At 36.3% G+C, this 25658-nt stretch overlaps 1 protein-coding gene across 1 annotated transcript; it reads right to left on the bottom strand.

Moving 5' to 3' along the window:
• Positions 1-391: 391 nt before the first annotated feature.
• Positions 392-25658, bottom strand: SLC13A4 (solute carrier family 13 member 4). The gene is made up of 16 exons (XM_035550710.1): positions 25560-25658; positions 19704-19832; positions 17042-17178; positions 16274-16455; positions 15539-15593; positions 13994-14033; positions 13204-13281; positions 11509-11699; positions 10105-10224; positions 7115-7216; positions 6515-6616; positions 5247-5344; positions 3959-4089; positions 2983-3144; positions 1272-1409; positions 392-529 (listed from the first exon to the last, which is right to left on the bottom strand). The coding sequence occupies exons 1-16, from the start codon at positions 25656-25658 to the stop codon at positions 392-394; spliced, it is 1902 nt and encodes a 633-aa protein (XP_035406603.1).

Genomic DNA, 25658 nt, shown 5'->3' with positions numbered 1-25658 from the left:
TCCAATATCTCCTGTTTTATAGAGCTTACATAATTGTTCTAGACCATGAAAAATCCATAGGCAGAGAATTTGGAACAGACCTTTTTTTTTTTTTTTTTTTTTTTTCATATTTATGATACCTAAGGGAAAACAACAGAAGAAAGATAATCTCCCCTTTTAATTCACATTGATTTTCAGAACTGAAGAGTTATGGAGTTATGCAGAAGACCTTCTTGTTATTTATTTTATTTTTTCCTCAGATCTTGGTTATATGTATGCACAAATTTTCTCTTTTCTTTCATATGTACAATATAGATTTAGTATTTTGTCCCTACTTGCTTTGGTCTTGCACTTTTTTTTTTTTACTTTTTTTTTTTTTTTTTAATTTGAAGATTTAAAAAAAAAAAAGCTGCTAAATTTGGCGAGTGATGTTGCTTACTGCTGCCCATTCTGGAAAAGTATTCAGCTGGAAGAGTCTAATTCCCCATGTGTTGATTGCCACCATGACAACAGCCAGACCAATCAGATTTACACCCAAGCCAGCTTTTACCTATGAAAAAAAATAAAAAAATCACCAGAGCTTGGTCAGTGATGACTTGATCAAATACAATTAACATGGAAAAAAAAAAAAAAGAAGGCAAGAGGGTACATGGTGCAGAACTAACTTTGATGGAATATATTTGTATATGTACGTATACTTGTTTATATGTATAATGATAATATACATATGCTGACTTCCAAAGTGACAAAAAAGCACAACTATTATGTATCAGAGTGAATATCGTGAGAGTATTCAGGAGGGATAGATGCTGATGCACCTAACCAGAAAACTACTTAGTTTGTCACTTGAACTTCTCAATCACATAATGAGAATGGGGTTTTGTACTACACATAGAAGGGTGATAACAGCATGTTTTAGTGTGGAGCTACATGATAAATCTGATTCCTTGTGCTCTCCTGATTTCTCCAAGCACTGTGTTGTGCAGTCTGTTTCTTCTGCAACTGCCATTTTGCTTGTCCTAATAGGTCAACACAAAGTATTGTGTACTTCTATTCTTTGATACCTGTTTGACCATTATGTTCATAAAAAATAAAGACAAGAAATGTGCATGTTCTACAGTAGAAGTACAGATGTTCTTAACCTGGCAGCTCTGAGTCATAACAGCAGTGCAAATCAGCATGAATTTATATTAACACTAATATCATCACCATTATTATTGGCTGCTGGATGTGGGGACAAGGTGTCGGGGTTGCATGAAGTACTGGAGAATATACCCGGTCTCAAGACTCACCATATCTTTAATCTGGCAGTGCCCATAACTGAAGACAATGGCATTTGGAGGATTACCCACCGGCAGCATCACCGCAAAGGAGATACACATGGTGACGGGAATCAGAGTGTATAAAGGGTTGATAAGCAGGGTTTCTGACTGGAAGGAGAGGGGCAGCAAGAGAAGTTTTACTTTACCAGTAAAAGCCGTGCTCATAATTAAGACGAAAAATCTGTCTCTGCTTTACGTGAAGATAATAAGTTTATGAATCTCAGCTCCCTTATTTCTAAACCTAAGTGTGGAAATATTTTTTTGTTTGGTTGTCCTTTAAAGTGGGATAATGGTTTAATTTGGAGCTGGTCACCCTCCAGGGATTTCTGTTGAGCTATTTCACACTGGGCATGGGTGGACATAGCTACTGTTAGGCCTTCCTCAGCCTTTCTCTCACTTGTTCTCTCTGTCATTCTGTGCTGTGGATCTGATCACTGAGAGCTGCTTCAGTCTTCATCCAAGAGAGATCAAAGCTGGTTTAAATGAAGAATTTCCTTATTACAGCTGCTGAAGTTGCTGAAACAATTCTGTAAAGCTTTTCCAAGCAGCATTTAAGAAAAATAGTTGCTTGGTCCGAATTTGCATTGTGAGGTGGCAGTGCTGGTGGAATGTTTATTTTTATTTTTTTTAAAGTGGTCTAAATAATTGTTCTTCCACTACAGCCTTCAGTGGGGGTGAAATTTTGTATTTTAATTTGTGTTGTTGTAGCAACACAATACCTAGTTCTATGCGGGAGGGAAAGGAAGGGCTAACTGAAGAGTGAAGGCTAACTGCAGACAGAAGTGTCTCCAAGTTTCTTTCACAGTCAAAAAAGAAATACTGTATAAAAATGGCTATTTATGCTACTAAAAGGAGATTACCACACTAAATTTCTCTTTAGGAGAGTCTCTTTAAGTGTAGCGCAGAGGTAAATTTGAACTCATAAGCCATTCTAACATAATTACTTATTTTCATCTGACCGTATCTTCATATTACCTCAGAGCTGTTCACATAATGTTCTTTGACTCAATCTCATAAAATTGTTATAATAGGGAAACAAGATTCATGGTCTGCATTCTTGGTAAGGAAAGCTTCACATTACATTAAAAAAAAAAGGAATGAGATAGGTTTCTGTAACTGCTATTCTAATACGGAATGAGATTTGCATTTATTTCCTCTGCCTTTGTCACCAGTCTACTAATTTTTAACTTTTCCTTACAAAAATCTCTGCTTTCCATGTTGGATGATAACACACTTAGCAGATCACACCCTTGAACACATTTTAATCTGATACAGAATTCATTAGTACAGTCTTTTCTTAGAAGTAATGAGTGGGTGACCACTAATTAACAAACTACACATTTAAAATAACATTGATAAGCTTTATGCAGACTTCACCAACTATCTTGTTGATTGCATGATCACCTTTCCTTTTATTTAAACAATCTGTTCTTCAGGGCAGGAGCTATACTTTTGCTTTGTCCTAGAAGTCTCAAATAAATTTATCAGTGCTAAAATTGCCTATCAGTATTTTTTGCCAGGCTGAGTTTATAAAGCCTTCTGAACACAAGACTGCAGATCAATAGTTTGCGAACCAAGGCAGGGTTTCATGGGATCTGAATGCCAATACCCTCCCATCCTGAAACATTCCTATTGGCCTATGAGAAAACAACAGACTAAAAATGCCATTGTTTTTACTCACCATACTGCATAAAATAGGTAGAAATATGGTTATAGTTGCTGGGTTACTAACAAACTCTGTAACAAGGGACACCAAAATGCAGGCCAGTAGAGTTACGGCCCAGTAGGGAAGGCTGCTCAGGGACAGCATTTGGCGTCCAATCCAAGTAGAGAGGCCAGACGTCTGAGAAAAGGACAGAAGCACAAGAATGACTAAGTACATGGGATGTTTGCTAACCAGTTTGTTCTTTTCGGGGCAGTTTGCATCAGAGAATGCCACCAGCAAATAAACAAAGTTTAGATCAATGTTTTCTCCATTACCTTTTATTTAGTAAACTGGATTTCACTGTAGTGTCTAATAAACAGTTATCCACGGTATCAAAAAGATAAATAACATGAATTGGCACCAAAGCTGATCTTTCCTCTTTCTTCAGCATGCAAACTGAAGTATTGCAAACTGGTGATGAAGGATTTCATAGTGTAGGTAGAACTCATACACAAATTTATTTGCCTACAGATAGGTGTCTGTAGGAGAACTAGGTGTATATTCACGAATTGTATTGAGTGGAGATACAGTCGGTATAGCCTAGAGAATGATTTGTTTTATCAATGCTGGGTGTTTGACTCAGTTGCCTAAATATGAGCAACCAGTGGCAGCTGAGACGTTCTCCCCACAGCTAGCTAGCTGCTAGTTGAGAAAGGGTGAGGTTTCCCTCAGATCCTGTGTCATTTTTACCAGCCTTGTAGGAATATCTACAAGGTATCTGAAATGGCAGTAGGTGCCTATGCTTACACAACTGACTTGAGCCCTACCCATTCTTTTGTTAGCTAGGTATCTTTCCATTGAGTTTAGGGAGTAGGGGCTAGCTTGTGTACAAACTTGAAAGTATCTGCTTTATAATTCCAATCTGAGGAGCATACAAAAGGATAAAATTCAAAGTTTGCATTATTTATTTATTTATTCATTTTAGGAAGGGGAATATAATCTAAATCAGTACCTTGCATCCAGCTGCTAAGGCGTAACCACCTCCAACCAACACTACAATTTCCCAGGGCATGGTCTTCTGGAAGTCCTTCCAGGTAATTATGGGATCCAGTGTGTTAATGTTTGTTGACCTTTCAACATCTCCTATATGAAAATAATTGTGTGATCGATGTTACATTGGCATTTATACAAAGATCTTCACATTTCATGCTAGTAGTAATAATGCAATAACTATGGAAGTTATCTTGAGACCTGTCTGTGAGAGAGATGAAGAAGAAAAGCATGGCTTAATTCTCTGGTTAGCTCAGCCTCAGAAAATGCAGCATATTGATTCCCAATACCCTGACCTCCCCTTGGCTGCTCTGTTGATGTCAATAGTTACAAAACCCTGTGCTTTATGATACAGCTTTTTGAGGGACTGTCTGCTGTGTATATACCTGTGAAAATTATCTGTAGATTACAAAGATGAAGTTAAAATGGGTTTATTTTGTTAAAGGACATTTTCTCTCTCTCCACTAAGTCATGAAGCTTAATAAAATGCATTTATGTCCCTGAATAATTTCTTGAAGTAGAAGCCAGAGGGTGTTATTTTTCCTGAATGTTGCATGCATTTCAGTATAAAACAAACCAAAAACAAAACAAACAAAAAAACATATCTATATACACTTGTAATCTCTACATAAGACTATTCAGGGAGTTCTGTTTCCATACATTATTGCTGAAAGCCTGGCACAGCAAACCGATCGATACTTCTGAGTGCTATCCAAAAATGAACGTGAAATGTCGATCATTATTATTATCAGGAAGATTGCAAAAGGAGCATTACCAAAAATTACAACTGTCACATATTTACTTACCTTTTTTACATCTACTTGATGAGATTATCAATGACTTCTTACATACAAGGAATGACCAAATTATTTACTAGAGCTTAACTTCACCCAAGTTTGCAAATCTCCGCATTATCATTCTCAATATGAAACTACATTTCAACCTTTCCTAAAGCTCAGTCATAAATTTTCAAAACTCTGTAAGCACAGACGAGATGATGGCCATTGTTACAAGACCTAGTAGTGTATCTGTGGCCTATTACCTGTTAGTAATCTACTAGATGAGACCACATGAACTAAAGCAGAGGACGAAAGTGGAGTTTGATGTAGGAAAGGATGGTATCAGAGGAAAAAAAAATTCTACACTTCCACTTGAAAAACAAAATGTGTTCTTCAAACATTTTACAGAGACCAGAAAAATATTCTTAAAATAAAATGTGCCATAGCTCTTTCTTCCCATATGTACCCTACCTTTTTCTCTTTTTCCAAAACATGGTTTTTTTGCTGGAATGAGGAAAAGGAGGAAACCAAGAAAAACAGAGACAGTGGCATCAGTCCGGTAACCTTTCCTAAGAAAGAAGTGGTGAAGTTATCATAAAAACTTACAGAAACATTCTTAAACTAGGTACATAACTCAGCAGTTACAGAATCCCAGAAACCCAGCATGGTTAAGGTTGGAAGGGACTGCTGGAGGTCATCTGGTCCAAACCACCACTCAAACAGTTACAGGTGAAGTTTTATTTCCATATTTGAAGTCTTAGCAATAGCCTTCTAGAAAAATATGTCTGTACATCAAGGATACAAACAAAACTTTTTATTCAATATAGTAAATTGTCTACATTAACTACCTGTAATTATTATTATTATTATTATTATTATTATTATATATTTTTAACATTCTAGTAATAAAAAGAATAAAAAGAGATCCCTTTTGGTTTACAAATGTGTTAACTCAGAGGTACAGTAAAATAATTTGTTTACTAAAAAGAATAAATAGTAAATACATTCTCAGGAAAAGCCAAGCCCAAATAATCCTCTAGAAATGAACTGGACATTAAAACTCAGCCTGAAAAGTACTTCAAGGTATGTCAGACTACAAAGATCCTCAGGAAATCCCAATATTATATTAACAACTGTTCTTCAGTCAAAATTAGGATTACAAATTAAAATAATTTATACAGCAGAAATTGAAGAAAATTTAACTTCATGTAGTCTTTGCTATGCATTGTTTATTAAAGTTACTTCAAATAGAAATCTTTTCAATATTATTTAAAATAAAAAATACCAGTTGTTTCAATCTTCTAATATTTAATTGAAATATTTTAATAAACTTTATCTCCAAAAAAATACATTATTTTGACAAAAAAAAAATCTTTCAAAATAAAATAGAAAAAAAAGCACCCAAAAGTTTTAATTTGAATTATAACAGCAATACATTTCAGAGACAGCTTCTCTATGAATGCACTAAAATGTTTTCACTTCAGTATGTGGCTTTCCCATTTATTACATATGAAATATGTTTATTTTGTATAGTTAATTCCTTCTTCCTTACTCAGAAAGAACAGTTTGCTGCCATGTGAAGAGATGTGGTTTAAAAAGCAAAAATCCTAAATTTGAATAAAAACTTCATTTTTTGCCACCTTGTTAAAAGTGGCTAATGACATTATGTAGCCAAAATTTATGGCAGAAAGTCAGAAGCTGCTAGGCTGTACTCCTTTGCAGTTACATAGGGAACTTACTTTTCGAAGAAAGATGACCAGCCTGGTACAAAGCCAGGCTCACGAGTAAACCAAAGCAATGTCATTAGAATGAATAAAAACCCAGTCACCATCTCAGGATAGCTAGAAACAAAAACAAACAAACAAACAAACAAATGAGAGTAAAATCCAAGGTCTGTCTGAAAACTCGAGAGCAGATTCCAAATGAATTAAACAATTATAAATGTTTCCCACAAAACAGGTATATACCATAAGGGCAATAGAAAGGAAGATTAATCTGAATTAAAGAATTCTACATTTTACTCTCAGCTGTGAACCAACTAAACCTAGTAAAAAAAAATGAACTAAAGATATCATTATCTGTTTTTTCCGTTCAATAATTAATGGGGAAATCCTAAGGGAACATAATCATAAATGTTTGTTATGCATTTGCACTGTTTTCTGATAAAATGTGGTAATGAGTTAAAGTTCATGTTACCATTCTACTGTAAACACTTTGTACTGTGTTTTTAAAAAGTGTAATAAACATAAGAGCAATTGACAAAGTAAATCTGCACAAATATTTTTGTGGATGGTCCTGCTTGGGCAAGCAAATTACTGAGTAAATCATGTCTGTTTTACCTAACATTTCCCAATTTCTTATATTCTTCCTGAATTCTTCTCTCTGATATTTCTTCCCGTTTGGTCTTCTTCTTCTTGCTCACAGAACAGGTCTCCTTAAAACTAAGGTAGATAGCACAGTCAAATTAGACAAAGGTCTCAAGTGAAATAAAAAGTTGTAAAAAATAACAACAAAGTGGCAAGCTGAAAATTCCACTTTTCATTCTTCTTGGGAGAAGATATGACTGGGGCAAGACCTGATGGCAAAGGGAAGGGAAATTATGGCTTGTCACCTTCGCATGGTCAAGTTTCTAGGTTTTCCAAGAAGCAATCCTAGTCATGGTATGAAAGTCCCTATGGTGCCTGTCTAATGCTGACTGGTATCGCTGAGCCTCTCCAAACTATGGTTGGACTCCTTCCTGTAAAGTTCCTCAAATGGCTGGCGGTGGCTAGTTTTTTGCTGTGCCTGAAAATTCCAAAGGTTATGGCTAGTTTATATCTGTGAAGGAACTGTATGATTCCCAGTAGGATCAAGGATAGCCAAAACATGTGGGGTTTGGTCTGGCTTTTGAGCACAAGTTTGACTTGAATATTTAGGATTCACTATAACTAATGGTGAAAGCTATGCTGGGGATCCAAGTAGCTTTCACAGCTTGTCTGTTTCTACTCTTCCTAGCAGTTTCTAAACTAGGCACAGTTAGTGTAGTACTACATCGCCTCTGCTACAGAGGCCAAGGCAATAGTGTTTTGTCCTGTTGAAAAAAGTCTGTACTTCCACCAGGTAAATGCAAGCACAAGCACATTTCACATCTGAACACATATAAACCTTCCATACATTCATATACAAATCAGGTGAAGCCCTTAGTTTCTGCAGCTTGCCTTCATGTTTTAAGACTAGACTTTCCTAATTGAAATGAATACACTTGCAAGTTCATTTAAACATTTTTTTCTTTTATTCTTTCCAGTAGTGTCACTTTGCTGTGCTTTGAGCCACAGTTCTCTGTTTTTCTGCTTCAGCTGTACCATCTGTCAGACAGGGGCTTATGGAGGGAGTTAAGAAACTTCTGCAACTAAGCCAGTGTAAGATAGGTTTTTCAGAAGCTGGAACATAATAAGTACATTGAGAGCATAATGGCCTGGTTTTAAAGTTCCTGCAATTTTAATGTGTCATTTATTACCCCACAAGAGATCTATGCTACTGCAATGGCCAAACAGTGCACTAATATCTCCCTCAAGAGTTAAGGTCAAATTATCAAAGGAATTTGCATACCTAAAGATACAAATAATACCTGATTGGTTAAAAAAAAAAAAGTCTCAAACATTTTTTTTTTCATGTCCCTTGCAATCAAACACCTATATGACACTTGTTTTAAGCACCGTTAGTACAGTTCTACACATATAAGTATTTAAATTTCCTTTTGAACTAGTTTTTAAACTCCATTAAATCCACCAGCAGTAATGCATCTGCTGGAAGAAAAAAGGTATACGCTTTTTAATGGTCAGTTCTATAGCGACAATTATGTTATTAGCTCTGCTTTTCTGGCAAAAATTTTTTGGTGGGTCTATTCTTCATCCCCTTTGAATTAGTCAAAAACCTACAATCCAAATCTGAGATGTTGTTCCAATTGGGCCAAGTCACAGCCTAGTGACACTGGGCTTCCTAGGAAAAGAACATGCAACACGTACATCATGGGAGTCTAATAAACATTTATGCACAGACATTAACAGCTGTTTCAACATGTTGTCAGTGTTGCTAGGCTTAGGAGGATGTGAAGGCAGAGTATTGTAATCAAGCTCTTAACATAATATATTCTTTAATGAACTGCAATAAACAGAGATTTAAGAGGCTTGGAATCAAACAGCACTTCTCAAGAAGTCAATAATGCTTCAGTCTCTGGTATTATCTACAAAAACATTAATCAGCATGAGGTCTTGGATGCAATGTGGAATTTCAGTGACGTTTTAAAAAAATGTTATTGAGGGTAGTGTTAAGGCTTGTTTCCTCTCCAGCTTTTTTTTTTTTTTTTTTTTTTTTTTTTCTCTAGAAAGAGAGAAAGAAAAAAAGAAAGGACTTATGTTAGCCTTTTAATTTGGAACTACAAGGCTCAGGGGAATGACTGAGAGAAGGACATGAAACTATTCACCTCTAAATTACCTCTTCAAATCTAGTCAAGGTCAACAGCAAGCAGAATTAATTATCATATTTTTGGTTGTCTTTCATGGAAGAAATTAGTGATGTCAGTTCATGTTACTTTTAAGAGTAAACTAAATCAAATTAAGGCCACTTTAATTCTGAGTAAACGTGTGTGCACCACAATTTAATGCAGATTAACTAATCCACTCTAAATGCACATACTTAGTCAATTTTCATTAACTTTGCTGAGTACCTCTGCAAAGAGAAGACGTGGTACAAATGAACTTGGAGACTGAGCCTTGTTCTTATCTGGGGGATCAGGGACTTGCTGGTATCAGAGGATATTCACCTCTTAGGCTGAGTCCTTTCCACTTTAAAGACAAATATAAATGGAGACAGTTTACCTTTAATTTTAACTTGTCTTACATTAACTTCATTGAGCTGGGGGCTGATCTGAAAAGTAACTTGTTCCATTCCAGGTGATTTTTGTTTTGTTTTGTTTTGTTTTGTTTTTCTTTCATCTTTTCAGTTGTATTTTTCCAAAAGAACTTTTGACAAGATTTTTGCTCCACAACAAGACACAGATATGAGTCAAAACAAAACTAACAAACAAAAAACAACCACACCACAGCTGAATGCATAGTAAAGATTTCTATCACCAATACCTTTACTCTCAAGCAGCAATACTATACACTCACTGCTGCCTATCCAGTGCTAAGAAATATGACTTCCTCCAGTAATTGTTCTTCCAAGAAGAAACAAATTATACCTTAGCTTTTGTCATTTGCAACTAGAAATGCTTTAATAAGACCCATTCTAATAAAGTCAAAGACACCCTGCTTTTGGTATCTGTACTTCTTGAACAACTTGCACTCACTTGCAACCCAAGAACAACCAATGCATCCAGAACCAAGTAAGGACCAACATGATGAGGGAGATTGGGAAACTGAACAAAAACCAGGTTCCAAAATTCACCACTTCAGCATTTGGGTAGTGGCTGTAAAGGGGAAAAAAAAAGTGTGTGTGTAAGAGTTTAGAATGATAAAAAGACACCCCCAATATGTACGGATGGCCATGCATGTACTTGCATGTATCTGTCACAACATGACAGAAAATTTTCATCAGCATATATTTGTGACAGCTACAATACATGTGCATATTAAAGCTACTTACCAAAGAATGTCAGTCATTGACCATGCCTGACCAAGAGATGAGCCATACAGCACTTCACACCTTTAAGACCAGGTGGTCTGGATTGTCCAGCCAACTTCAAAAAACTCTTACAGTTACCAGGAATGAGATCCTGGCCCTACCTGAGGTTATTGTTAGAAATCATTTAAGCATCAACAGGCCTAAGAATGATTTCACCCAGAACGTCTTTGTATGTCTTATTGTGGATGACAAAAATAAAAACTATATTCTACCAGGTTCAGACAAAGATGTCTGCTATGTGCCATGTGTCTGCTGTGGAAGTATCATACTAACAGGGTCTTTGGAAATGCTGTGAAATCCAAATTCTTGAGCTAGGGATGAGTTCTGAATTCAGTTTTCTTTGTTGCCACCATTTCAGAGAGAGAAGTGCAGCATATTATAACAGCAATGGCAGCATCAGATGATCAGAATCAGCTTTGAGCTTGGTTACGTATCTGTGCATGAAGAGAAGTTCCACTGGTCTTCTCACAGAGCTAATGTTTATGTTTTTGAGACTCCTGGGAATATATGATAAAGGGAGTATTTAGCTAATTACAGAGCTGCTTTCCATCTTCCCTGAAGAAAAGGTGTAAGGCCACATTTCTAAATTTAGTCATTTTTTTTGCATCACATTTTGAACAGCACACCAATGATGCGTATAGATTCACCACAAGAAGTGGCTTTCTAATAACCCATAGAAAAAAAATTGAAGCAGGTTTTATGACTTTTCACCTTTTGCATAGATTTCCTTTTGTCTTCGTTCTTATGTCTGCATGGTTTTAGCAAGTAATTTTCCAGGGTGTCTTCTACTTTCACAATAATTGGTTTGTAATATCAACAGAAGTTGCTGAAGAAATATCACACGCTTAGGAGTTTATTTCGCGTGGGAGAAGGACAAGGATATGTATTAATTTAAGCTTCCCCTTTCAACCATTAATCATTGGAAAAAATTAGAGTAGAGGAGGAAACAAAATTGTCTTCAGAGAGACCATCTTAGAAGAGTTCCCTGAGACAATAAATAACCCATGGGGAATGCCACAGAGATGATAATGACCCAACCATATTCTCACACACCCAAAATGTCACTTACTTGTTGAAATGCTCTAAGAATATGAGGCTAGTAGAAGTCCCTATGATGGTTGTCAGTCCCCCAATGGTTGCTGCATAGGAGATGCTTAGTGAGAGGCATTTACAGACCATGTGGTCATGTCTGGACTGATACCGGTATTTAGTGCTCAGGTCCGGTTCTGAGGGCTTAGGAGGCAGGACCAGTATCTGAGCCTGTGAGGAGATACATCAACCAAGGAGAACAGGAGTTTAGAACAGCAACCCAACTTTTTCTAATGCCATGGTGCTACTGGTCCCAAAGAAACAATAGGTTTGCATAAAAGGGAGAAAGCTTCTTTCTTCATCAGTATTAGTTGGGATCAGAGCTAGAAACCTGTCCAGGAGCCTGAAGTTGCCTGTCCTGAGGCAGAAATGTAGGACAAACAGTAATCAGGCTTCTGGCCATGGTATGGGTCAACTCTAGTTCTTACTGGAATCTCAGCTGGATACCAAAAGCCTTTGTGGGTTGCAGGGGCAGGATGCCAGCACTGCAGTAGGAGGAATTTATAATCCTTGAGGCTTATGAGCAGCGACCAGACAAATGCTTGGTGGACTATTTGCAGTCATACTGGCTTAGGGCCTCTCATTAAGAATGGAGTGTTAGGACTCTCAGAGAGTGCATGAAACAGGCTGGGCAATGGTGATATGAAAGAAAAAGCTACAGAAAAAAATATTGCTCCAAAAATTTTCTTAATAGTGACAGGAAAGACTCCATGTTAGTAAATCAAGCGCATAGAAATTGGTAAAAAAAGGTACAGCACTTCAGATCACTTAGCATGTAACCCAAGGCTGTAATTTAGAATCAGGAAAAAGATAGCACGGGAGTTAACAGAGCTGTTAAATTGTTAATTTGGATTTGGGTTTAGGTCATAAAATAAGTTATGCTGTAGATTCATCATTCTTGTGAGGGTACTCTGGTTCACGTCCCTGTAGGTTAAAAGTGAAACGAGTTTACTAGTGGCAAAATAACCACTGAATGCAAACGGAAAATGGATATAAGAGGAAATTAAATATCAAGAGCAGTGCATTAGCCTTTATTTTAGAAACACGTTTAGATTCTTTTGAACTGCTAATAAAAACACATATGCTGAGTTTAGGTTAATCTTTTCTGGCCATCAACTTATGCCATTTAGGTACTATATAACTGTAGAAAAAACAGCAGCCACTCATTGGATCCACTCAGGAAAAGTAGAAATACTGCAGTGGAGTGATGTAATGGAGGATTTTGGTAGAAGATATTTGGCAGAACAGAAAGGAGGAGGATACTAAGACTGCCAAACCCAGTTAAATGGTTCATGTCTGCTGTTAGTAAGTTGTGTGTCAGGAAATGATGTTTTTTTGTGTTGCAGTATTTTCCAGGTAGACTTTGTAGAAATAAAGTGGGTAGAACAATCAAACAAGGGAAACTTGTGGTCATTAAACTGAAGATAAAGCTAAATGAATTGTACTAGCCATTAGGAAATATCTTACTGGGGGAAGGCCCTTCAAAAATATCTGTGCTGGGGGTGTCTAAATAGGAGCATAGGGCTCAGCATAGGACTAAAATGTGACTGCTGTTAAGTTGATGGAGAGTAATTCCATACAAAGTGGCTTACAAGGAACAACGTTGATGCAGTGGTGAGCAGATGATGTTCATCTCTGTCTTTTCCTTCATCCTCCATGTCTAACATTTCCTTACCTGAGGTAGGTGCTGCCCATTGCTCTTGGAATTCACCGTTCCATTAGGATTGGCTATCATGTGCACATTATTCATACTCTGTAGGGAGGCAAATGCCTTTAGATTAGCCTTTCTTCTGTTCCTGGAGACACTTAGATTACAACAGATGATGCTTTGCAAAGGTCATGGGCTGTGGGCTTTCAAAACAAAACAAAATAAAACAAAACAAACAACAATGACAACAAAAAATTCTAAAAGTTCAGCTATAAATTTTATACTGGAAAAAAAAACTATAATTTTAAAATACTGTTTTTATTTTAAAGTGATGTTAAAATTCAGATTATAATAAGTTTAGGTTTTCTCCTTCTGCCATGTAAGAGAATCTAACAGATCCCTTGCTAGAGACTATGGCTTTGTAAGAAATGTAGTTTGGTCTAATCTACTGAAGCATCTCAGATGCAGAGACTGACAATAACTAGACTTTAAAAGATCTTATCTGAACTTGGTAAAATTTGAGAGTCTGGATGGAGTTGTTAATTTTCTGACTGGGTCTTTGGCTTTCCAACAACATATACAACAAACCCTACAAAGTTACTGTTCCCCATCTTGGTTTGTGCAAGCAGGCTGATAGGTTAAATACAAAGCGGGACATTTTGTACTATTCACTTTCTGCCAACAACCACTTTTTTTTTTTTTTTTTTTTTTTTTAATAAAGGAAACCTAAGTTTGTTGTAGAGCTATGTAGACTGTGCTCTGATGGCATTACCAGGCAGTGTAGCTCAGAAGATACAGGTACTACCTATGACAATACCTTTGAATTCATCAAGGATCTGAAGTCAGTAGTAGTAGCACTAAAAACAAAGAAAGGAAAATATGCTTTAAAAATGCCTGTTCACCCAGCTCCCCCAAAAGGTACAAATCATTGGTAGGAAGGGCAATATCTGCAGAACTAGTGCCTACTGAAATGGTGAGGAATAACATTTATTAGTATCTCTTTTGTGGTATCTTGGGCAAATATATTGGAAGAGTCATTATGTTCCATAGCTCTGCCTCTAACCTAGTAGCAATGGGGTTCCACTTCTATGTAAGTAAAAATAAGTATTCTTGGTAGTGTACACTACATTCTAGGAATGGACTCCATTCACAGTGGAGTGAATCACTGGGCAATCTAGTGCTACCACTGTCTTGTTGTACTCTGCTTTTTCCTCCACCAGCCTCTTCAACACTTTCTGAGCACCTTCCTGTTCCACATTAAAGTTTTCACTAAAATCTCTCTTGCATGTCATATGGACCATGCAAACATTCCAATGAACTTTTACTTTGCCATTGAAATCATATTTAATTCCAGAAGATGTTCTACTTTTCTTTTCCCAACAAATTTCAAGCTCTCTTTCAAGTAATACTATTTTAATGATAGCTCTGTTATGAAACTTCTGTTATGAAATATCCCTCACATATTTTTCAATATGGCTTAAAGGAATTAATGGCATAATGTCAGACTGAAAGTTTTATTCTATACTGAAGAAAATATGGTTAGGATTAAAAGAGACAGTGAACAAAATATTGGAGAGGGCATTAGTCTCCAAACGAATGAGAAAACTATTCAGAATTTGCAAGGTAACTTAAAATTATCAACATGAGCCATCTGGATGATAATATTTGTTTTAAAGCAAATTTTAAATGGTGTGACCATAGCTTGTTTTTCTTTTATTTTGAACTCTTAGAGATAAAATAGAAGGAATTCAAGAAACAATTGTGTATTTTAATCTCATATCTTGTAAGATGATTTTCCTCAGAATTTACCTGTAGTATAGTTTGAGGACAAGAACTTCGTATATTCTCCTATCTGGCTGGTTAATTCGATAATTTGACATTGAAATTAGTCCTTTCCTTGATCTGCCCTTATTCTACCCAAAATAGAGGCCTGGTTGAAACTGTTAGTGATTCAAACTTTGGAATAACCTTGGCTGTACTAAAAGAAATCTTTTACAGGTGTGTATGTTCTTTTTTCTTTCTTTTTTTTTTTTTTTTCCCCTCTTCTGTCATCTGTCTCTTGCATGTTCTTAGCATTCAGAGTTTTCTCAAGAATCTTCTGTAAGTGGATGTTTCTTTCCCTTTATAATGGCCATAGTGTTAAAATAAAACAAAATAAAATAAATGAATCCTGGCAAGGTTTCATGAGATCCAGACCATTACATCAATCCTATTTCTCATATAAGCCTTCCCTGTTAGTCACATCTAAAACATTCACTTTTAAGCTTTTGATTGCCCTTCCTGGCTCTATTCCTAGATTCATTTCATTGCAACCTGTGTAGGGTTCAAATCTCCAGTCGTGATGTACAGGGTTCATTCTTACTCCTCATTGATGAAGATAAGCTCCAGTGAAGGTTGGTCATGCTTGTTGCTGAGATCTGTAATGAAGGAAGAGAAAGCAGCTCTTGGGGTAAGAACTGATCTGAGCCCCTGGGCCATGCCACTGAACCTGGAGGTTCAAAAAAAGAAAAAAAAAAAAAAAAAAGAAAAAAAAAAAGCTTGTTTGTCTGAACCTTCTCAGGTACTCTCTGACTGTTATGCAGCATTTCGTTGTGTTGTATTGTCCTCATGACATACTTCTAACAAAAGTTAGATGACATTATTCAGGCTGAAATCTTTGAAATGAAAGAAGAGGTTTTTGTTTTTTGTTTTTTTTTTTTTTTCTTTTCAAATCCTTGCTTTCTGGGAAGGAATGAACATTAAAAGCCTCTAAAGTTCTTATCAGTCCGGAAGATTTTTTTTTTTCACTTTCTTCACAGAGATTTCCTTCTGACCCTGTAAAATTATATGACCTAAGAGTTTATGACACACAGATTCCAGCTTGTCTCCTAATTCAACCTAAATAGTTTCCCAGCTCCACTTCTCCTATCACATCTTGAAACTCTCTTTCAGTTTTGAAAGAAATATCATCATGCTAAAAGAAAAAGAATGGACTAGTATCATTGGCAGTACAAATCAGACAGCTCTGGCTGACCTCAGTAGAATTTGACTCATGTGTGTCAATGACTCTCTCTGGTCACTGATAAATAAGAAAAGAATGGCCAACGTTGGCAAATACCTATTGGCTTGTTTTCTTCAATAATGGTGCTGCCTGCAGTACTGATGACATCACGCTCCTCCTCAGCATTCACTAGCTCCTGGAGCACTGCTTCCACAATTGGCATCACCATGGCTGTGGTGGATGTGTTGGAAAGCCACATGGAGAGCACCGTGGTGCAGCACATAAAGCAAAGAAGTAACCTGGAGTACAACACAGTAAGACCTTGAGGCACTTTCACAAATATTAAAGGTTTTCTTACCTAACATTTTTGTTAGACCTATGGTAACTATGTAAGGTCATTTTCTTTTTTTCTTTGTGGATACCAAAATACTATTCCGTGCTTGGATAAAATGCTGCTTTGTGCTAGTAACTGTCACAAGACCATGTATCATTGAAAGCCCTTTGTTGCCTCACTTGGAAACCATCATGTGATGTGAGAAACGCCAATTTTCAGCACTTTGAGGGATACTTTAAGAATCCTTTTGTGTTTGCTAAACAGGCAAAGAAGGAACAGAGAGACTAGGAACAAGGAATCAGTAGAAAATATGAAGCAATGGAAAAATAAGCCAAGGAGTAAGAGGTGGCAGAAAAATAAATAAATAAATAAATAAATAGAAGTTGAGAATATTTGAAATCTTTCAAACTCTGGAAATAATGGTGGGTAGGAACAGTCTCCCCAAACTGAGCTTGCTTTTCCCTGTGGATTGGAGAAGTTTAAGTTATTATGTGATCTTTCAAGCTGCTGCTGTGAACCTCAGACTACCCTGAAGTCAAAGTTTCACTCACATGCCTGGCTTTGCTCCAGCCATCATGACCATTCGCAGGGCAATTCGCTTGTGGAGATTCCATTTTTCTACAGAAGCTGCCACACAAATCACACCCATGAGGAGCAAAGTTGTGTTCTTGAAATATTCTGCAGCCACCTGCATTAAAGGCAAGGGAGAAATAATCAATTTAAAAATATCAGTAACTATCCTACACAGAGAATATGCTGAGTAACAAGACATATTGTGGGTTTCTGCCCTTACACCAGAAGAATGAGAGGAAGATGGAGAAAATGAGGAATTCATGATTTGTGTTTTCTTTAATTTCTTTTATGTTGCATTTACAAATAACAGTGCTCCATGCCCACTTGTCTGTAGAATTCTCAGCTTTGAAGAGACTGAGAGAAATCTTATTTCTTTGGGCAGGATGTTCACTGCTTGCAGTTAATCATATGCAGTGAGGTCCACACTGAAATAGCCACAAAATTCTGCATTGAGGGCACTTTATTCATGTGCTTCATCTGCTTTTTCTTTATGGAAATATAATTGTCTATCTCGTTTGTATTTCTTATGTTCAATTGTCTCTCTGAATACAGTAAACAAAGGTTATTGTGATGGTCTTTAGACACTGCACCAGAACTTTTCACAGTGGAAATACGCCTGCATTGTGTCAGGAAAAGAAGGTGAAGTTTAAAAAAAAAAAAAAAAAAAAAGGCTTAGGAAAATATTCAGAGACCATGCAGAAAAAACACTCCAAAGCAAAATTCTTGAATGTGGGACTTACTAAGACATGAGAAAATGTTCTGTGAAGCTACTACAAAATTAACAAACAAGAAACAAACCAGAACATTCATGCACATGCACACACTTATGTGTGAAAACAAGCTAAATGGGAGAAATAATGTATATAATTGGATGCTTGGAATTTAGCTGAATTTTTTTTTCCTTCCAATGAATTTTTTCCCAAACTATTTCTGGGAATATTTTCTGGAATATTTTTCCCTAAATATTGGCTCTTCAGTTTAAAACTATTGGTGTAACAAAATGTAGACTCCAGTATTTTAAAGCAATTAAAATCAGTAGAAATAGTATTTCTTCCATTGTCCTCTTCCATAAAAGTTCATGAATGGCACTAATATTTTGTGAATGTTACAGTAAGTGTTAAGCATTTACTTATATTTAACAAATCCCTATGGTGACCTAAATAGACTTGGCCATCATGTCTGTGTGCCAGAAATTTTAAATATCAGGTTTTTTTGGCTTTCTTCCACTGGTTACTTTCTCATTAACTTTATTTATTTTCCTTCTACTTTGTTCAAAGAAATCTTGAACTGAATGAAAGGAATCCATCGAATCAGCAGCACAAAGAATCTGTTGTTTCACTTTATCCTTTTCACAGTCATTTTGGAGAAACAAGTGAATACTAATGTTCTTATTAATACACGTGTAGACGCATATAACACCCAAGCTCATGCTCTTAAGCCCCTGTGAGTTATGTGTGGCTCAAACCGCAAAGCTTGAGGCCTGGTTTCTATGGCACCGCAGAAAAGCAGACTGGAAATACTGCAGCATCATCAGCCTCGCTTATTTTAAAATACAGGGTTTTATTTATTTATGTTCCTAAAGTAAATAATATATTCTCTGCAGTAGTCCCACTGCCATTTAATTTGATATTACATTGAATTTCTGTCAGGCTACCCCTAAATTTTCCTTCTCTGATATGCTGCAGAGTTTAGAAATGAAAAAGTGTAACTACTTTAACTTTTTGTTAAGAAAAAAAAAATCAACTGAAAATATTTAACTGTGTTGACATAGAAATGTACCTGGTTATATTACACAGCTGTTACACCATTGGGAGGAATAAGACAGGCCATAAAACTCTTGGTTAATGCTTGACTCAATCCATTTATGGACATGCATGGTATCAGACTGTGTTAGAAATTCCACAACCTTACGGTTTCTTTATATTCTTCTGTGTTCTTATCTGTATTTCTGGTCCTTAAAAACCAAGTGTTATTCCCCTCCCTCCCCCCCTTCTGAGAGAAAGAGAGAAAAGTGAGAAAAAATCTGTAGATGAAATCAAAGAAATTCTTGGCATATCATGAAAGAAAATGACATTCAAGAGAAACTCGAGTAAGCAAATTCAGAACTGATCAAAGAGACTTTTTTATACAGCTACTCCTTTGCCTTAGAACTGATGACTACAAGGCAACTCTAGGGTTACAGCTTGGAAAAAACACTCAACATTTACCTGGATATTAAAATTATTTAATTTTATAGAGTAAATGGTAATAGTTTTTAGAATGTGTAGCCTCGTGCTTTTGCACATCATCTATAAGTCATGTAAATCTTCCAACTATTACTAAAGGGAAACTTTCCAGTTTATCCCATAAGTGCATAAGTTTATACAATTTTGGAGGAGGGGAAATGTCATATCCTTAGGTGGAGTAGGCAATGGGCTTTGCTGGTGATGCAGTAGCTAATAGGATGGACACACCTCTTGGCTACTAGAGCCTTTCATATGTCTAGCTTTCTTCCGCAGAAGAAAGTGCTGGTTGGCCCAAGTTACACATTATAAGATGTACACTTCTTCCTCCCAGTCTTGCTAGTCCACTAAGATTTGTTTTCTTCAAATAATTAACCGTAACAAATTGAAATGATAAATAAGTGCACACTGGTCTGACCTCACTGGACTTCATGACTCCAAAAAGTGGATATAGGAAAGCAGGAATTAAGGCTGCTGCACCCAGAGGTACCGCTTCAGAAACCCAATATACAGCTGTCACGATCAGCACGTAGGCACATGAGGCTTCCTGTAGGGAGAAAGCACTGAGGTTACGTGTTGCTGCCATACCACTTATTGTTAAGGTGTTCATGGGACTCATCAATTTGTGGGTGTCTGGACTAAAAGAACTCAACAAGAACAATATAAGGACCTCCTAAATTACATCTTTTTGAGTATTAAACCTAGGCTACCATCTGAAAGGACAGTTCCTGAAGAAGATGCTGCTAATGAAAGTCTTTGCATATATACTAGGGCAAAACCTTGGGGTAACTTCATTTATCAGCAGAATAATGGTTCCAAGTACACTGATGGTTTTCTTTGATTTAAATAACCCAATACTTACCAAAGTTATATTCATGACTCCTCAGACTGGGTCTGTGAAGCCTGTAATATATCTACCTGGCTTTTTCCCCAGTATTGGGCAAGTGAAGGAAATAGGAGCTTTCAGGCAGATGAGAACATTTGCATTTGCAGTAGCATCAATAAAGGTACACAATGTCTCTTCTCGGAAATACTCTGACAGTACTTTTGTAGGCATTATGAAATACTTTTTTTTTTTTTTTTCAGTCAATTTTATTTTCTCAGGCAATTTCTGCAGACCCTTGGGAAAAGGCCATGGTCCCAAAGGGCTTAGGGGCCACTGGATCACAGAGTTAATCAAGAAAATTTGCTACTGTCCAGGGTTCTGGGAAACAAAGCCATGACAATGTTGTGCTGAGCATTCCAAGAGAGCTGGTGAAAGGTGGAGTAAGTCTGGTCCACTTTTTAGAAAGATATGTCTTTATTTGTGTCATTCAGTAGGGCTCTCTTTAGGCTCAGTTTGCTATGCTTAGAAACCTAGGAATATTTCCTGTTAATAATTACAGAAATTACCTTAAAGAAAAAGTTTTTCTTTTCCTTTTCTCAAATTTGCAGCCGGACCCTGCATTGGGGTTAACTATGGAAGTTCATATTGTTCTATGGAAGCTGATTTACACCAGCTATTAATTTTCCTATTCTTCATCAGTCCCTGGATGTTTCATATGACCATATTGAGTCACAAAGATTCACATCTCACAATGGCTATTATTTAGAAAATTCACTGTTCATAAATGGCTATTTCACTGTGTTCAAGTACAGCTTCTTTACTTTTGTTTCCTGACTGGATGATTCCCAAATTAATCAGCTTTCAAGAAGTCACAGAAGAAATTCCCATGTGTCCTTGTGCAAATCATTAGGTATGTATAACACTTTTTTTTTTTATTTATTTAATCAGTTTTGTGAACAAGGTGGCAAAGCTAAGTCTATACAGAGATGTGTACTCACTGGAATGAATCAATAGCTTGTATTTAAATTCAAGCTTATACATCTCCTTTTTACAATACCCCTAATGTACGAAGATACACATTCAGCTGTTCCTTTTTTCTTTTTCTGTACCACTTATAGTAATAACAGGCAGACACATTCCAGAGTAAAATTTAAGATAGACTATTATGTATTGTTTTCTTTACATGCTTAGAAATTGCCACCAATCTTACTCAGAAACCTGGGTTTAAATTAGCTGCCAGACTTTGTTCCGACTCCTGTTTCAGAAAAGTATAACATGAAGTAGTTCTAATTAAAATAACCAGGGCCACAAAACTAAATGAAAAGATGATATCAGGAAAAATAATTTCCTTGAATTGGATAAAGTCTAATGATTTTAGGGACAATTAAGAGTATCTGTAATGCTATTAGACAAGTTGAGAAATTGAATTCTATATTGTTATTTCATGTGTAGAAAAGTACCTGTATTTTTGAGTGTTCTGAAATATTCTGAACTACACAGAAACATGCATACTTCTTTCTCTTCTTTAATTATTACAAAAGAGTGGTTTAGGTTTTAAGGTAGCCAAAACAGGTTTCACTAGTTCTCTATGATCAAGTCCTTCAACAAAATATTACACTAAAAGCTTTTACTGCAGTTGTAGCATTGTTGCTACTGAGAAGAACTTGTAAGAGAGGCTAGAGGAGATTGTGTTTGAATGAATGGGATCAGGGGGATTTTTATTTTTTAGTATTCATGAATTATAGAGCATGCATTTTACAAAATAGCATTGCTATACTCTTTGAAACTCTGAAGGGCTGATGTTCAGTCTGTAGTAGCTTGAAGTGACCACCTCAATAAAAATTTCTGAATTAAAATGGAAGTCATTTCAAAAAGTGAGAATGCAGGGATTAGACATTTTTAGTAATCTCAAGTATAAAGGCAAAACTATTTTATGTACGAGTCACAGGACTCATAAACATTAGCCAGCTTGCCACTTAGTCAATTCTAACTGCATTTGACTTCATGGTTAATATTCCACAAAGAGCAAAGTTAAAGGTCCTTTTTGTTACCAAATGACTATTTAACACTTTTTAAAAATTATATTTTAACTCATTAATTTCTGCTAACAAGCTAGTATGTGTTCATGGGCTCTGTATGATGTCCAGCAGTTTTGAGGAAACAAGTCCTTTTTAATGAAACATTAATTTTTATTTTAAATCAGTGCAGATATAACATCCAAGATATATATTTTGTCAAAATTCCCAGTGTTCATTTTATCTTAAGCCAATCCCAAATTATTTTCTCCTTCCAAATTTATATTTGTCTTGAATCTCTTTGAACATAGACTGTTATTCTATATTGCCAGTCTGCATGTAGCAACGGAATAATAGTGGAAGTGAAACAGAACAAAGGGAAATTGCATCTCTGTCAAAAACTATCTGGGGCAGGAGCTAAGTCTTTGTGTTACTTATTTCCTACTTGCACTATTTATTCTCTCAGTGCTCTAAACTAGCTCTTTTCCAACACTAACTAAATTAATATCTTCTAGTGAATTGAATTGAGTTTATATATTTAGATAATGGTTACCAGAGCTACCAATTACTGGATTGAAGTAAAAACAGTATAATTTCAAATGTCGCTACTCTTCTTGTACAGATGAAAATGAATGTTAAGCCCACCTCATGGCTTAAAACAGAGGATAGGAAAACACAACATAGTGAGCTCATATGTGATGGCTGGAGGGTCTACCACTTAATTTCAGTCAGTCCCTTAAGGGGACAGAAAAGAAGGCAGAATAGGAAGCCATGGCTAAAACTTCCACAAGGATCATGCATAAAACTTTAATAACTAAAGTATCTGAGGATCTCAGAGTGATTGAAAACAAATTTTGGATTACAGATTTGCCCACTTAAGGATGAACAATACACATCTTGCATGCATGCATGTGTTTGATCCGTGAAAAAAAAAAGTCAACAAAAAAAAACTCAGTTCAGTTCAGTGTCTGGTCTACCACCTTTGAGCTGATAGGATCACACTGTAATTCCCTCCCTTCAGCCTGTATACATAAAAACAAAAGTGAACAAAAATGTGCCATCTGTTACTATTCAGACTGCTCTGTGCATCAGGCTCCATCCCCCAGATGTAGCATGTCAACCTGTCAGCATCACGTAATGCTTCAGGTCTCACAGCTTACAGCACTTCTTGCTGCCTTTTGAGGAACTGCCCATGGTTTGGCACAGGATCAGTGGTCTCAGGAGATCTTGGCCACTACTGACTCTACTGATGTGATACTCTATGGTATCACTATTGGCTTTTTGAAAAAATGTAGATAAAGATAAAAAATAAGGTAGAAATGCTCCCCCATTACTGTTAACAATGAAGGAAATTAAGACAGGATGAAAAAGTCCCATATACCGGAAAGCACAGACTGTGCGTTTGTTTTTCTGTACGTGTCATGGCCTGAAAGGTGCTTATGGGTGCCCCACACTTGCTATAAAAGTCATAGTGCAGGTATAAGTTTTGGAAAGGAAGAATAATTCAAAATTTTTTTCCCAGGTGTATTTTTTTCCAATCATTTTTTTTTTTTGTCACAAAATACTAGAAAAGAAAATGTGTATATAATTTCCTGTAAATCTTATCTCCAAACAGTTTTGAGTCCTTGTGCTCCCTTTGATGTCTCTTGCTACTACACATGTAATGGTACTTTGACATTTACGGTGTTGTGCTGATATCAACAAGGAAGATGCAGGATGAAACACAAATATAATTCACCTAGCCATTCTGAACCCTATAAGACAGAAAACTACTATAATTGTGTGGTAAGTGAAAATATAAGTCAGCAGGCAACAAATTTAATATTCAGGTTCAAGAAGTAATCTTAGTCAATGGGTTGTAACAAAGTAAATACTACACTAAGGCACTTGAATAGTGTCCTGTTAACTGAGTTTATTAGGTGTAGATGTTTTCTTAATGGCATTACAAACTTTTGTCCAGCTCTGAGTCAGGTTCACAGCTATGCTCTAACTTCTGTGGTCATTCGCTTATAAACAAAGTGAATCTAAAGCATCATCTGATGACTTTTCATATCACTTTGCAGTAAAGCAACACTACAAGGTGCAGAATAATAGTGCAGAGGAACACATACTGTATAATAGTTCTTGCAGCAATACTGTCAGTGAAATTCTGTTCCAAAACCCACATGATGCTATTACAATTCCCTTGGTTATTAGAGTTTCCTTATTACATCCTGTGCCTCTGATTCCAGCAGTGAGTGAACATGAATAACAACATTAAGTGCAGTGAATCTCGTGTTGCTTAAGAGAGGTTCTCAAGGGATATGAAGCATGCTACCATTACAGTGCCATATAAGCATATCACAGAGAATCTGTTCATGTTGTCCTTTCAGAGACACTGGGGGAGATGAAACCCTTTTAAAAACACGTTTCTGTAAAAAAAATGTGCATTACTGTTCTTTGGAGAAGGCATGATTGTCTGTCATTCATTCCTTCTCAAGACAGAAGAGATGAAAAGCTACTATAAGAGTGCAGCTGAGATATAGATTGAAGTTTCAAGCAGGAAAACTCATTCATACTGCAACATATCATTTGTACTAGCATTTCCTTTCTGTGAATCCTGTTTTTTCTTTCCCAATAAAAACCTATAGCTTTAATTTTGAAAATTGCTATACAATTTCTAATCCTTTGCATTTCAATTTGATAAAGTAGTAGTGTTCATAAATCCTCTGGTGCTAGAAGGAAGAATTAATCTTTAACAGGGTAGAGGAAGGAATGGAAATTGCTGCACCAGATTTATGTCTAGCTCTGTGGAAGCCACAGCTGCAGAATATTTAACGTTTTGCAAAAGCTGATAAGTTAAACATCACCGTCTCTATAAGGTAGGAAACTTTTTTTTTTTTTTTAAATGTTTGACAACTGCAGAGACATGCATAGAGAGGAGTTGTAGCCAGTAGTGGATGCCATGTTTCGTTCTACATGTCTGTCATTGAGTCCTAGTTCCTCACTCACTTGAACAGCTGTCCTCTAAACTCACATCCAATTTAAAGTCCATCCATGCATACTTGTTACTAAAAACTAAAACACTGGAAGTATTCATTTTAAACACTCCTCTCTAAAGAAAATTTTATTGGAAATGTTCTGTTTTCCACTTCCACTGTTGTAGAAAAGGAAGAGATACAGTGTCTCTGCCTTAAAATAGTGCTTCACCTGGTTCTTCAGCTCTGCCTGTGACATTACTCATGCTATCTCTGGTTGTTACTGTGATGACTGCTCAATGACTTGTATTTCACACTACTTCAAATTCGAGTCCTTTTTTCTAAGAGCATTTTTTGCTGTGCTTTGTTTGTTTGTTCCCAATCCTTGCCTTACTTTTCGACTACCGCAGGTTTATCCAGCAAAACTGCCTACTGTACTCAGAGGTTTGTGAAAAAGAAAAAGAAAATGTACTTACACTGCTGGTGTATAAGAGTGGCAGAGGAAGCAGCAGAAGTGGAATGAAAACCACGAGTAAGAGATTTCTGGATCGGAGAATCTCCTTTACCATTGCCAT

Source organism: Cygnus atratus, chromosome 1, assembly GCF_013377495.2.
Source record: "Cygnus atratus isolate AKBS03 ecotype Queensland, Australia chromosome 1, CAtr_DNAZoo_HiC_assembly, whole genome shotgun sequence".
NCBI lineage: Eukaryota > Metazoa > Chordata > Aves > Anseriformes > Anatidae > Cygnus > Cygnus atratus.
This window is presented reverse-complemented; position numbering and strand designations above follow the sequence as displayed.